At 40.2% G+C, this 15,603-nt stretch overlaps 1 protein-coding gene across 1 annotated transcript; it reads left to right on the forward strand.

Annotated features, from left to right (window-relative positions):
* Positions 1-4,212: 4,212 nt before the first annotated feature.
* LOC123241238 (tripartite motif-containing protein 15-like) lies at positions 4,213-13,752 on the forward strand. Its single transcript, XM_044668937.1, has 7 exons — positions 4,213-4,299; positions 8,773-9,009; positions 9,311-9,415; positions 10,641-10,943; positions 11,728-11,750; positions 11,902-11,993; positions 13,514-13,752. Exons 1-7 carry the CDS (start codon positions 4,213-4,215, stop codon positions 13,750-13,752), a joined length of 1,086 nt encoding a protein of 361 aa, XP_044524872.1.
* Positions 13,753-15,603: the final 1,851 nt, after the last annotated feature.

A 15,603-nucleotide genomic window follows, 5' to 3' on the forward strand; every position in this document is an offset into this window, starting at 1 on the left:
GGAAAGCTTTGAGTCCTTAATCAGACCAGCAGCTACTGAGTTAACAATTTCTCTCCTTGATAATTAAGAAGCCTGAACTCTAAAAAATATATTACTTAGATCAGGCCTAGACAGACAAAGCTAGACAAGACTTTATCTGACCAGGTCCAATTCTGTAAATCTGGAAGACAGGACTCAATTAGTAAAAATCTCCATGAAATATATTTCTGCTCCCAGAATTAACCCCTACTAATTGGTGGTTGGAATTTGGCCTTTGCCCCTGTACCTATCTCTCTACTTTTTAGAATTTAATGGGTTGTGTAAGATTTGTAACCCCTTCACAGCTGTGACTCTTTCTTTGGGTTCTTTGTTTGAAACCAGTATAAAATAAACTCAAGAACTCCATGAAGTTGGAGCAGCTATGGGCTAACCACTAGTCTGGCCGTTCTCAGTTTCTGTTTCCTGTCTTTTCCATCCGATGCCATTAAACGCCACTCAGGATCCCCAGAAATATACAGCTGGATGTCTATACCCCACCCTTTTTACCTTCATACTTTCCTTGAGTCATATAGCACCTGCTGTAAATAAAGTATAAAAACCCTAAAACTCATCCCTTGGAAGAGGCAGTATCAATCCCTGCACACTGTCCTCCCAGCCACTTCAACATGATAGTAGATTTCTCTTTTTATTTCTAAGCTAAGTTGTGGAGTTTTGCATTCTTGCAATGGATACCCAACCTGAACCCGAAGGGGTTCACCTCAAGCCCCCCAGCAACATTCCAAACCATATGCAACAACTTGTTTAACTATTTCCCAATTGATAGACCTCCTCTCAGTTTCTAGTTCTTTGGCACTACAGAAAGAGCTGCTAAAATAATTTTGTGCAGGTTAAGTACCTCTTGTCTCTTTGGGATAGAGTTGATAGTGGTATTGCTGGGTCAAAAGGTAAGCATAGTTTTATGGCCCTTTGGCCATAGCTCCATATTGTTTTCCAAAATGGTTTTTATCAATTCACTATTCTACCAACAGTATGTTAGTGCAACATTTTTACTTTTAAAAATTTTATTTTTTCCACAATTACATGTAAAAATAGTTTCTAGCCTTTTTCAAAGAATATTGAGTTTTGAATTTTTTTCTTTCCCTCCTTCCACACCCCCAACTTTGTTGAGAGGGTAATCAATCTCACATAGGTTCACATGTGCAATTATGTAAGACATTTTCCCAAATTAATCCTTTTGCAGAAGGAAAGAAAGTGAAAAAAATTTGCTTTGTTTTGGATTCAGACTCCATTAGTTCTTTCTCTGGAAGCAGATGACATTTGGGATCATTTTGGATCATTGTATTGCTGAGAATAGCTAAATTATCACTGTTGTTCATTATACAGTGTTCCTGTCACTGTGTGCAATGTTCTTCTGGTTCTGCTTATTTCACTCTGCTTCAGTTTTTTTAAGTTTTTACAGGTTGTTTTTTTTTTTTAGTTTCTTCATGTCAACTTTCAAACTGTGACACCAATATATAGCTGGGGAATTGTGAACTTATTCAGTCATTCTGAAAAGCATTTTGTACCTATGCCCAAAGGGCTATGAAATAGCATATAGCCTTTGACCCAGCTATACCATTACTAGGTTTGTATCCCCAAAAGAAAAAAAAACAACTAGGGGAAGGACCTATCAGTACAAAAAATATTTAAAGCAGCTTCTTTTGTCTGGGAAAAGAATTGAAAAGTGAAAAGATTGAGATGAACTGTGGAATGGCCAAGTATACTGTATGATTATAATGAAATACTATTTGCTGTAAGAATTGATGTCTGCCATGTATGCCAAGATGTGTGCCATGCTACTTCAGAGTTATTTTCATTTGCATTTCTCAAATGAAAGGTGATATAGAGCATTGTTTTTTTTTGCATGACTACTCACAGCTTTAATTGCTTTTTTCTGAGAACTGCCTGTTTATATAATTTGACTATTTATCAACTGGAGAATGACATTCTTTTTTTTTTTTTTTTAAACCCTTACCTTCCTTCTTAGAGTCAATACTGTGTATTGGCGCCAAGGCAGAGGAGTGGTAAGGGCTGGGCAATGGGAGGGCTAAGTGACTTGCCCAGGGTCACACAGCTTGGAAGTGTCTGAGGTTAGATTTGAACCTAGGACTTCCTGTCTCTAGGCCTGGCTCTCAATCCACTAAGCTACCCAGCAGCCCCCTGGGAATGACATTCTTATTCAGTCAACTCATTTCTCCATGTATTTGAGAAATGAGGCCTTTATTGTAGACTTTAAAAAATTCTTGTACTATTATGTTCACTGTGTATTACTATTTCCTCTTTCTTTTCTGGCCACCACATTCCCCAATTCTCTCTTTTCTGTCAGCCCAACCTACTTCTCTTCCCTTCTCTTTCTGTAGGGTATCATCGAGGAATCTAGAAGCCCCAAACCTGTAGCCTAGAAAGATTTAATGACCCCCATTTCACTTAGCTTAAAGGTGAAAGCCCCAGGTTGGACCTTGTCACTGGAGAGTTGCTCCTGGAGGGAAAGTACAACTTCACTAGTCAGACTTACAATAGACCTTAAAGTGGTTGAAGTGGCTAATCCCATCAGGTGTTAAGTACCTCTTTGGTCCCAAAGGTTTCTCCTTTTAGGCCAAAGTCCTTTACCAAGGTGGCCCAGCCCTTGGCTGGATCTTTCCCTTTGGTGTCCCTGGTAGAGCATCAGCCCCTCACTGTTATTCTGGACTGGGACTCCTCATTTTCCTTTGTTACCATAGTCTACCTGGAATCAAGAGACCCCAAACTTGTAGCCTACTAAGATCTGATGAACCCCAAGTTTTAAGACTAGCTGATAAACTGGAGACTCCAAAGTTTGGACTTGTTCCCTGTTCCTGTGAGAAGCCACCCTGAAGGGAATCTCAGGCTAGCAGTTTCAGACTGAATAATGGACCCTAAAGTAAAAGAGAATCCCCATCAGGTGGGGCTAAAGGGAAGCCTAAGCCCTGGGACTCTTCTTATCTCCAGAAGCCTCTCAGACCACTGCATCACACCCTCCTTTCCAGGATGAACTGGGGACCTTCAGTTACAAGACTGATGCTCAGCCTACTGAACTAAAGAGTCACTTTAAACAATTCCTATACTTCCCTAATTCTCGTCTCCAGAAGCCTCTCTCTTAAGAGACTGAAGAGCTGCCTACTGTGCCAGTCACTAGGCTTGGGCTTGGCCTTTCCTTAGGGAGGAACTCTCCTGTGAGGGGTCCAGCCTGAGGCTGTCACTTATAAGCTAAGTAAACTGGGGTTCATTAAATCTTTCTAGGCTACAAAGTTTGGGGGCTTCTAGATTCCACGTTGACAAACTCTAGATCCATTGGTTTTTCTCTGATACCATGGTAAGAACAACAAAAAATGTTGGCTCGAGTTTACACAAGCACTGGAGTTCTTGAGTCTGACCTGCTGGTATTAGTGAACATTTGATAAACATCATTATTTTGAAGAAGAGAGCTATTTCTTTTCTTTTCTTTTTTTTCCCCAAACTTTACCTTCCATCTTAGAATCAATACTCAGTATTGGTTCCAAGGCAGAGGAGTGGTAAGGGCTGGGCAATGGGGGTCAAGTGACTTACCCAGGGTCACACAGCTGGGAAGTGTCTGAGGTCAGATTTGAACCTAGGACCTCCAGTCTCTAGGCCTCTCAATCCACAGAGCTACCCAGCTGCCCCCAAGCTGCCTCTTTTTAAAAAACAAACAAACCTTAGTTTCTGTCCTTGAAACAACTTTATGACAATCCCTGTTAGGTGGGCCTAAGCAAATGCTAAGTCCTCTTTTTGTCTCAGGTAGTCTCCCCAGAGTATCAGGCCTTTTCCCAAGTAGACCCACACTTGGGCAGGGACCAGCCTTTTTAGTATCCTTTTGTATAATATAATATAAAATAATAGCCCCTCCCTTAGAGCCTAGCCTCTGGCTATGGTTCCTTTCCCAAGCCTGATTGTATCCTGTCTGGATAGTTTGAACACTCCCATTACCTTGTAACCCTGATAATGTCAATCAATCATCTTTCCCTGTTCCTCAGTTTCCCAAAAGGAATAATTCCCCCAAATTCTTTTGTTCCTTGGAGTCTTCTAGCATGGTGTTGTTATAGGGGAGGAAACCTTTCTCAAGAGCGAGAGGACTCCAAACTTAGCTTAAAAGTAAAAAGAAAGATTTATTAGTAAGATAGGATTAATGGCCTGCAAGACAGCATGAGTGGAACAGCCATGGGAGGCTGCCCCCTGACTCCCTCAATCCTGGGGATTCTATACTTTTACAATCGTGGGGACATGATGCTGTGTCATGATGAGGATGTGATTCTAGAGTGGTAAACACTCAGGTATTGGGGGGGGGTTGTTCATCTGATCCGGGTCTGCTGGAGACATAGGGGGTGACCCTCATAGTTTAGGGGACAGATGGATGGATGTCTGAGATACAACTTGATGTTATGGAGGAGGTGTATCTCTTGGTCTATCTCAACTTAAAGGAATTCCAAGGATAATGGTCTTTGCCTTGGGAGTCACCAGAGCAGGAAGGGGGAAGGGAATTCCCCTGTTCACAGCCTATCTCAGTTAAGGGGTACAGGGTCCCTACCATCTCTGCACAATGCCCATGTCAGTGTCACTCCCAGGGATGATGAGGCCAGGGTGTAGACCCTATAAAAGTTGCTGGACTCTGAGTAAAGGGCAAAATATTGGACTTATCTCTCTCCAGATTAAAAACTTGGTTTTTCTGACTACTTTGGTAGTTCTGTGTTATTTCCAAGTTAACAAAGGTCACGAAGCTAGGAAGTATCTGGGGTCTGATTTGAATCCAGGTCCCCTTGACCCCGGGCCTGGGGTGTTACTGAGCTGCCCCCAAAACAGAACTTCTAAGGTGACTCTTACTAGGTAAAGGACATAATTGTTGGTTCCTTGGTCAAATGAATCAATTCTCTCCTTGTTTCCTTCAAAACAAAGATTTCAGCTCAAATCCCAACTTCTATCTAAGGCCTTTCTTGGCTCCTTCCACACTCCACCCTCACAACTAGCACCTTCTCTCAGATATTTCACAAATATAGATATTCGCCTGCAGATTGTCTCTCCTATTAAAATATGAACTCCTGGAAGGTCAGGATCCTAGTTTTTGTCTTGCTTTGAATCCTGATTTAACACAATGTCTAGCACTAAGCAGCCACTTAATAAATGCTGATTGATTGATTGAGTAGTAAATTCCTCCTTCACTCAATGCTGAAGACTAAAAGGAGGTGCTAAGAGAGGTCTGATAGGCTGAAAAGAAACACAAAAGCATTTTCTTGATTGGGAAAAATAACTCCAGTGTTTATAATTGACTTAGCTAGTGCTTCATGTAGTAGAAAGGATTTATGGGAGAGAGGAAGTACCTGGGATATATATAAGTTGGAATTTTGGTGGTGTGTCCTCCTCCTAGTCAAGATGCTTCCACTAGCTCAGTTCCCTGGGCAACATCAAAGGTAGGTTTCCCTCTGGAAATTTCTTTTATTGTAGAAGATTGAAGATTTAGAATTGGCTGGAAACCTTAGGCATCATCTTGTTTTACATATGGGAGAACACTGAAACCAAGAAATATTTGAGTAACTTGTGTCTAATATCAGACAGAAAGTCCTGTGGCTAGAATTTGAGTCCAAGAACTCTTTGAGTCCAAGTAGTCCTATTACATTTCTTCTATAACATACTTTATTATCAAAATTTGAGAACACTGAGGAAGAGTCTGGTATAGTGAAAAGGGCCAGTGCTGTCTGAAACTTAGTTGCGTGACTAGAGACAAATTAGTTAACTTTTCTGAGTTTCAGTTATCCCATCTATAAAATGGGTCTAGTTAATAGGATACTAAAACATTATTTCACAGAATTAATAGTTAGTAAATATGTGATAATTTTATGTATAGATAGCTACAAAATAATGTTTGCATATTACATATATATAATCAAATGTTTTATAATCAACAATAAGCATTTATAAAGCGTTTACTTTGTGTCAGTCATTATATGTAAAGATTAAATCCATAGGATGGAAAATGTTGTGGGGTGTAATGGGGAGCCCCTGGGGTTTGGGAAGGATATCTTTCGCAAGACTCTGAAACTTAGCTTAAAAATAAAAAGAGATTTATTAGTGGTTGAATTTTTGGCCAACAAGACTCATGAGTGGAACAACTTGGTGGGTTGCCCCCAGAATCCATCAATTCTGGCGATTATATACTTTCTACAGCAGTGGGGACCTGATTCTAGAGTGGTAAACACTCAGGCATCTGGTGAGGGCTTTGGTCATCTGATGGGTCTGTTAAAGTCTCTCATAGTGTAGGGGACAGATGGATGCCTGAGATACAGATTGTGTAGGAAGTAAAGGGGTAGCCTGGAGGCCCATCTCTATATCCATCTCAGTCTAAAGGGGGATCCAAAGATGATACTAATCTCAGGGTCTTGTAGAAGTTACCAGATGTTCTTGGCTTAGGAGTCACAAGGGAATTTCTCTGCTTCCAGTTTGCCTGGGTACAATGCCCATGCCAGAAACTGTTACTAAAGATTAAAGCTATAAACCCAAAAGAGGAGGGATAGAACCAGGTAGACTTTTAGTTTGCATAATTCAATCCTTTGTGTACACTCTTCTAAAGTTTTAGGGGCTTTGCACCCAATTAACCTATATCAGGATGTTAACTTTGAAAAAACAGAACTATTAAGGAGTAGAAAAGCCACTCTTTAATCAGGGAAAAGGGGGAAGAGGGCTGACTAGGCCTCCACTCAGAGCCCCTGGGCAGCTGGCCCTATGCGGAGTCCAGGATTGAACTCTGCTTGCTCTGCTCCCTGACCCCCTGGGAGTGCCACCAGGCTAGATGCTAGATGAGGACTCCCAGGAACAAAAGAAATTGGGGAACTTAGATACCATTTGGGAAGATCCAGGGGCTGGGAGAGAGGATTGACCTTATCTTACTGATTGAATACAATCCAGCCTGGGGAAGGAATCCTAGCCCAAGGTTAGGGTGTCAGGGAAGGGGCTGCTTACACTATGGATACTAAAGGATGGTCCCTGCCCAGGTGTGTCTTCCTGGGAAGGGTCTCTGATACCACAGGGAAGACTACCCAAGACAAGGGTATTTAGCATTCATCCTGGGGTCCATTATTCAGTCTGCAACTGCTAGCCTGAGATTCCCACCAGGGTGGATTCTCATGGGACAGGGAATAAGCACAAGCTTTGGGGGTCTCCAACCTACAACTTGGGGTTCATCAGATCTCACTAGGCCACAAGTTTGGGATCTCTAGATTGCAAGACACAAGGAAATTGAGGCTCTGAGGGTTCAAGGGTGTTAAGGTCTATAGAAAGTCAGCTGGATCATTAGCTCTACATTTTTTTTTAACTTTACCTTCTTAGAATCCATACTAAGGATCAAGTGCCAAGGCAGAAGAGTGGTAAGGGCTAGGCAATGGGGGTCAAGTGACTTGCCCAGGGTCACACTGCTGGGAAGTGTGTCTTGTGGCCAGATTTGAACCTAGGGCCTTCCTAATCTAAACCTGGCTCCCAATCCACTGTATCTCAATGTATGTTTATTTGTTGTGTGGTCTTAAGATTTCATCCAGGAAGGGAGCTTCAGGTGAAGAAAACATCTTCTCTAACTTATTTTTTAATCTGTGTCAGGAAATTGGCATAATTTATCATTTTAGTTTTATTGTTTCCTGAGGTAAGAGACTAAGGGATTTGCACTCAGAAGTACTGACTGCCAATAGAATAAGAAGTACTAGGTGGCCACTGAGTACTATGTTGAATCAGGAAGACCTGAGGTGGAATCCTACCTTAGATTTTATTTATTCTTAGAAAACCCTTACCTTCTGCTTAAGCATTAATTCTAGGACAGAAGAACAGCAAAGGCTGCCTAGCCCTTATTCTAGGTGAAGTGACTTCTTCAAAGTCACATAGCTAGGAAATATGTGAGGTTAGATTTGAACCCAAGTTCTCCTGACTCCAGGCCTGGTGCTTTTTTCATCCACTTTGCTAACTGGCTGCCCCATCTGACTTTAACTAGACAAGCCCTGGACTCAACCTCTCATTCTGATTTTCCCCATTTATAAGGCAGATAAAATAATAGCTACTTCACAGGATATTTTTATGCTCTTATTTGCTCATTAGTCCTGGAATTGGGAGGACTGGAATTCCAACCAATTCTGTATCAGTCTTCAATTCCCTCAATGTTGAACAAAATAGAACCCTTGGGCTATACAAAAACAGGCTCCAGGCTGTGGGCCACAGTTGCTAATCCCTGAACCATGGGCAGGCAAGCAATTTAACCTCTTTTTGTTAATATAAGACTGGTTTTCCCTGTTCTATCTACAAAGGCAGAAAAATAGCACCTACTTCATTGGGTTTCTGAATACATCAAATAAAACCTATGTAAAGCACCTTAAAGCTATATATATAAACTTATTTTTGCCATGTGTCCCTTAGCTGTACCCACTCTTCCTCTTGATGGTGTCTCAGTTTGTCCCAGGTATAGGAAAGTAGGTTTTTTTTTTTGTTTTGTTTTGTTTTTACTATGACATTTTATGAAATGTATTTGATTTGAACTAAAAACAATAGGAAAAACATCCTCATTTGTCTTTGTCTCTCCTCAGGATGTTCTTGGGTGAAATTGGAGGAGGAGCAGAAGGAGGAGGAGGAGGAGAAGGAGAAGAAGGAGAAGGAGATCAAGAAGTTCAAGAAGTTCTTGTTTGTATTAACTGTTATGACACAAATGCAATCACTGTTGACTGTGGACATCATGTCTGTTTTCAATGTATAAAGGAAAAAGCCACTCTAATTAAAGCCTGTGCTTTATGCTGGGAATACTCCCAAATGAGAACTCTTCAGGCTCAGATTACCATGTACCCTGAAGGAGAAGGCGTGTGTGAGACGCATCAGGAAGACCAGAAGTTTTTCTGTGAGATTAGCAACGCCCTACTCTGTGTAACCTGCTCTAAATTAGAGGATCATGTGTCCCACGTCCATTGGCCCATTGCAGTGGCTGCCTTTCGTTATAGGGTGAGTCCTGCAAGGGTCAATAGAAAGCCTCCTGGTGGCTTGGGATGTTCATTGCTACTGAGCTCCTCACTCCCATTTTGGTTGCCCCTACTCTAATCTTTCCTTTAGAACTATTCCCTGAATACTCAGCTATCCCATCAGAGGTCACATAGACTCTCTTCTTCCTATCTGACTCTTCTCTACAGATCATTCAAACAGTTCTGGCCTCTCAGAGTTCATGAGTTTCTCAGCCCCTCACGTTTCATGGGCCTCAAGTCTAGAACAGAGACTTGAATGTTTAATATTTATATTTTTCTTACAGAAATTAATTCCAAAATATATAAAAATCATTAGCTTTCAAGTAAAGGAAATTCAGAGATTACATCTCAAAGAGGAGGAACCCTTGGCCTGGGCTGTGGTGCGGACTGTAAGTATCTGATTTTGTCTCCCTAAATAATATCTTGCATATCCTTCATTAATAAACATTATTAACTAATTAATTAAACTATTAACTGCCTACTGTTTCCCAGGCATTGTGCTAAGTGCTAGGAGATAAAAAACAGGTAAAAGTTAAGACTTTCCTCAAGCAATTTAGTGGAGGAAACACTGCAAACAAATATACAAAGCCAGCTATGTAAAGGATAAACAGGAGACAATTACTGTAGAAAAAGCATGAGAATTAAAAGGAGTTGGAAAAGTTTTTAGTAAAAGATGAGATTTTAGTTGGTCCTAAATGAATTCAGGTGGCTCAGTAGGAAAAGCAGAAAAGGGAGAGCATTCCAGGTGGGGGGTAGGGGGGGGCAGTCAGAGAAAATGACCAGTCAAGAGATTTGAGTGTCTGGTTCAAGGAATATACCTAGTCTCTGGATTTCAGAACAAGCTCCTCATCATTATTAGCTACAATTGGATGGTGAGCAAAATAAAGTTCATAAAAATTTGTCACTTGCCCTTGTTCTTGTCACTAGTAAAAACAGAAGTTTTGAATCCAATCAGTGTCTCCTAAACTGAAATTCTTTAATGTGTTAGCCATTTCTAGCTCGCTTACATCTCTCTGCCTTTGCTGCATCACTTTTCTTAGCAGACCCTCTACCCACCAAAGCAGAGAAGTAAGCTTCTTGGAGGGTCAGTTGGGGGAAAGAAAAAGGGTGATTAACCTGATACAAAATATAGTTTGTAAATGAATTCTGAGCACCCAGCACTTTACTAATTAAATTGTATGATCTGGTATGAAATATGACCTTGGAACAGAGTCAGATCATCTTTCTACCATTATCATACTTAATAATCAGTCAGCAAGGATTTATTTAGCACCTACTATGTTTTAGACACTTTAGTAAATGATGAGGATCCAAAGAAGGGAAAAAGAACAGTCCCTTCTCCCATGATGTCCACAGTCTAATGAGAGACAGCCTGAAAACAATTAATTATGAACTGACAGATATATACAGGATAAATTGTGCAAAATTAACATTGGGAAGGGACTAGCATGAAGGAGGATCAGTAAAGTCTTCTCATAGGAGGTTGAAATTTTGCTGAGAAAAAAATGAAAGAGGCAGTTCAGGGTCACATAATACCACACAGAGCAGGTAGGGATGGGCTGAGGTTGTAAAGTGGTTCCATGTATATCACTAGAATAACCTTCTTCTTTACAGAACTATAAATATAAATCCAGTAAAAATTTTGAGACCAATATACAAGAATTATGGGAATACTTCCTGCAAAAGAAGATTGAGACACTAGAAATGAAAGAACTTGAACTCATAGTGGGAAAGGAGAATGAGAAGTTAAGCGAGCTCTATCAAAAACTGAAGGAGGTGGAAGCTATATGGGAATGTGACATAATGAAGCAAAAAATGGAATGGGAGGCCATGGTGTCCAGAGAAATCACATTTCTAACAGACAAAGTCAGAGAGTTGGAAGAAATGAGTCAGAAATCAAATGTGGAACTACTAAAGGTGAGACTAGTACAACCTCATCCCTGTGTGAGGACATGAAATTGATGTCATCTTTTGTGATCTGCTTTTGTCTTCTGCTGTATATGACTTGTGTGCTTCCTGGGGGAAAAGAAAAAGCATCATTCCTGAGTGATGAGTTGTCTTCTACAGAGTTTGGCCTGAGAGCAACTGGGAAGGCTCTGTGTGCTGGAGCTGGGTAGAAAATGAGTTCATATGGAAGAATCCTGACCCACCAGCTTGACTTTATCACATAGGCAAGCAGCAGTGACCATAGTGAGAGGCATTGGAACCAATCAATCAGTCAGCATTTATGAAGTACCACATGCTAGGCACATGCCAATGCTAAGAGCTCAGATACTGGAAGCATTCAGAGTTCTGTTAAAGAGTTGCCTTTGCAGGACTCCATTCTTATCTAAGGCTTTTAATGATTATCAAGAACTCTTTCTCTTCATTTTTCACTTTGTGATAGAGAATAGATATATGAACTGGCCCTAACACATCATGAGATAAACATATAGTCCTGGAGATCCACGTTTCTGCTCCACAACACTGGGAGTGCCCAACCATCCCCTCAAATTACAGAAAGTTCTGTCCAAAATCTAGCTTTTTTTAAGTAGAAAGGGTAGCAGGGGAAGGGGAAGGGAAGGGGGGAAAAGGAAAAGCCATTGATAGTCCCTAGGTCAACCCAAAGAGAGGGATTCAATGGACTTAGATGGTTTAATGGCTGTCCTTAATTGAATTTATTTATGAATTTCACTGACTGTATTCTTTTTCCATTCCATAGGATGTGATCCATAGGCATGAAAGGTATGTAACTATCTAGGTAGTAGATAATTGCAGATTTTGGGGACAAGGGGTCAAGAGATCCGGGAAGAATGAGTTTTGTGTGTTTGATTATGATTATAACAGGGGCTGGAAGCCTTCAGTATCATGATTTCTGATTTCTTCTTTCTTGTAGGATATTCATAAATTCACATTTGAAACCTTTCATTCCACATATAAATCAACTTTATGTGTCTGTGGTAAATGAATTTTTAGAATTCTTTCAGAGTAAGTATCAGCCCTTTGGCTATGAATTTCAAGTTGAGCTTTCTTCATAGCAGTACTAGGACCCCATCAACCCTACCTGTTACAAGGGTGGTTGTGAATGTCTCTGCTTTGCAGGCTCTGATGTCCTTGTGTTCTATAGAGAGGATAATTTTATTGGAATATTCCAGAAACCAGAATAGTATTTTGGTTAAGGTAGAGCAATAGAACCTAGCCCCCTGTTCTGTGTGAACAGAAACCAAGTGAGGGAGAAGTAAACTCAATGAGATCCACTGAGTGCTCTTGACTTGATGCTCCCAGTCTGCTTTAGATCAGTCAAGTCTCTTAATTGAATAGTCATGAGCTTCCCTGGGGTGCATTTTTGCTCAGAGGCAAAAGTAAGGCCTGTAGGAACAGATCTTTTCTTGGGAGAGTTGGAGGCATTAGGCTATCTGATCATGGTGCCTGGCATTGAGTAAATGTTTAATGAGGGTTTTTTCATTCATTCTTGAAAGGTGGAAGAAAACTGGAAATGGGACTTAGAAGGGATTTCTCAGGAACCTGGGCAGTGGGAGATTTACTAAGGACTTAGTATGTTCCTCTTTCCTAAAATATATAAGATAAAGAAGGTCTGGGCATATGAAGGTACAGTGTTGAGGAGAGAACTCCCTAGATTGGGAGTGTAAACAATTGTATTCCTATCACCCTTCTGTATGACCTTAAACTCATTGTTATTCATTATTGAGTTCCCTCATCTCTGCCTAGGGGTAGAAGGGTGTTCACTAAATGACTTCTATAAATCCCTTCTAAATTTATGAACTCATTATATCCTTTGGAAATGATGAAATCATAATCAAGAACCCTGAGCCTGGCACAGTGTACAAATGATTCCCCTCCTATTTGGACTATTGTTTATGCATTTGGTATGAATTGGGAAGAGAAGGCTTTGTTAGACACCCAGACACTTGGCAGCCCTAGGAATTGAGGACACTCCTCAGAAAGATAAATAAACTCTTGGGTGTTTGGGGAAAACTCACCTGCTTAAGTCAACAAATAGACAAAGCTGGATATATAATTGTCTTCCAAACTTTTTTTCTTTTCTATGGGATGAAGTGAAGGGGTGAAGGAATTAAGTAGGAGGACCTTACTTTCAGATATATTACTTTAAGATAGTTTGAAAAGTTGACTGCTGTACCATTTGCTAATTTTCCCAGACCAGGATAATTGGAGAAATCTTGATGGGGATCTCAATTCAGGAAAGTAATTTTTAAATAAAAACTCTTTTACCTGTGAGCAGATAGAGGATGTGGAGCTCTATTAGTATAAAAAGGAAATGCCTGACAGAGAATTCTGGGTCTCAGCCAGAAGTGCTATCTCCTTTCCTTACTATGAAGCATAATATATATGGATTTTTCTTCCTTTGGTCATCCTTAATTTCCTGCTCACCAGAGAGAAATCAATAGACAACTTACATAATGAATGCTTCAGTGATATACAAGACATTGAAATTCTGTTTTCAAATGATACCTTTTTCTTCTCTGTAGCATTTGAACAGTCATCCCCCTGGATTTCCTACAATCTTCCTGAAGAAGGAGAAAAAAAGAGAACTGTTACATTTCTACGTGGCTTCTCAGGAGACACATTTATTTATAATACTGGCAATTTTCATGCTGACCGTGTAAGGATAAGAGCATTCTCATCGAATGATTGGTGTCAGAGTAGTCTTATAGAAAGAAAACATTGTCCAATTATCAGGACTCGAATAGATTTTAGTTTTAATTAAAGAGTTTTTGGTAAGTGTGAATCCTGTCAAACTGCCTTGGGTGGAACTTTGAGCTAAGGTCTTGCTTAGGAATTCTGTGAGACTGGGACTTGGAAATTCTGTTGAGTAAAACTGTCTCTTATCTGTCTGATTGTGTTTCCTGCCCAGAGAGGTGGCTGAAACTTTGGCTCTTGGGAATTCCTTGAACTGGGTAGCAGTTTTGGAAAGAAGAGAATTTGGAAGATTTTGGGGAGAGCTGTCAAATGAAGATCAATGGTTAGAAGAAGAAAATCTGGGTTTTATTCTTCTGTGGTTAGAGTGGAGCAGGCTGGACCATTCCAGGCCAGAAGCCACTAAACCCTAAAGAATGTAACTGAATAACTACAAGGAGGCAGAAACTTATAAATATTAATATAATTATCAGAATAAAAATTATTAGAAATAGGCTTAGATAGTTAGGAATTGGGTAAGGTAGTGATAAGGAGAGAGAACAGGTCTGGTTTTTCCTAGATGGATCTCCTGAGAGACCTTGTTGGGTGTGGTTGAGTTAGTCCCCTTTTTAGGGACTTAGGGAATCCTATCCTTGTATATTCTTTCAACCTTTTAAATCCTTATAAACCTTAATAAATAAAGGTTTTGTTTTCACCTGTCTCCACAGTTGTCAGCCCCTATCCCTCCAGAAGGCTTTCTTCTGTTCTTCCCAGTCTATAACAACTTTGTTAAAAACAGGGTTCACCAGATGGTTCAGGAGTTCATGACATAACACAAAAATGGTTAATAATGGCTCTAAAGTTTTAAAGCCTAGAAAAGGTATAAAAAGTGATGTGGAGATTTCAAGTTTGTGTTTGTCTATAACACTTTTACTTCACTAAAAAGTAAGATCTTTATATTTGATATAAAATTTGATCAAATAAAATGTTTGCTTTAGTCCCACCTAGGAACTATTCCTGATGCTCTATAAAGGTCAAATCTTCAAACTCTTACTATTGATATTTGAAAATTCTTTTCAAAAGTATCAATAACCTGATTATTGGTACTATTTGAGAATTCAATTTCTTGGAGAAATTATCTTGATTACTGAATATAAATGCCTCCAATTTTTAAGGATCTGACTATTTGGTCTCAGTGTAATCAGGCAGTAATCATTGTTATGAGACTGAGTTGTCCTGTGGACAATGCCTTGGAGTTGGATTCAGGAAAACGAATTCAAATTCTTATCTCAGATACTCACTAGATATGGGATTTGGGGCAAGTCATTTAATTTCTGTCAGACTTGTCAACTCCAAACCTTCCTTGGCATCTGGCCAGGAGAGAGGAGAGAAGGAAAGAGGAAGAGAGAGAATCTGGAAAAGTCCCTAAGGCTGTTCCTGGTCCAGGTTCAGTTAAAACAGTCTGTCAATCTCATCTGTAAAATAGGATTTATGAAGATCCAATGTAAATATGTAAAGCACTTTGTGAATGTTAAATCAATATACAAATATTAGAAACTGTTAGTTAATATTCACTCCAGATCTACATTTCTACTTAACCATTAAAAAATAGGGTTCAAAATGGGTGGCCTCCAGAGGAACACAGGAGACAATGCAATCAAAGCAGGAGAAAGCTTTATTGCCAGTGTGAGCTGGGGGAACTCAGCAAGAGAGTCCCAAGTGGTGCATTCAAAGGAGGGAATATATATGTTTCTAGGATATAGGTGCCTTTGTCTTAGGGTTAGCTAATAGCAAGACAGAGGGAGTAGGGATGCTTCCAGGAACCACAGGATGATTCTTAATCTTCAAGGCTGTTCTGTCTAGGAATCTTCAAGGCTGTTCCATCTAGGGGAGGAGTTGTGGCCCTGGGACTGTGAGTCAGAGATAACTGCCCTGCTTGAGC

The sequence above is a fragment of the Gracilinanus agilis genome, chromosome 3 (assembly GCF_016433145.1).
Source record: "Gracilinanus agilis isolate LMUSP501 chromosome 3, AgileGrace, whole genome shotgun sequence".
In the NCBI taxonomy this organism is placed as follows: Eukaryota; Metazoa; Chordata; class Mammalia; order Didelphimorphia; family Didelphidae; genus Gracilinanus; species Gracilinanus agilis.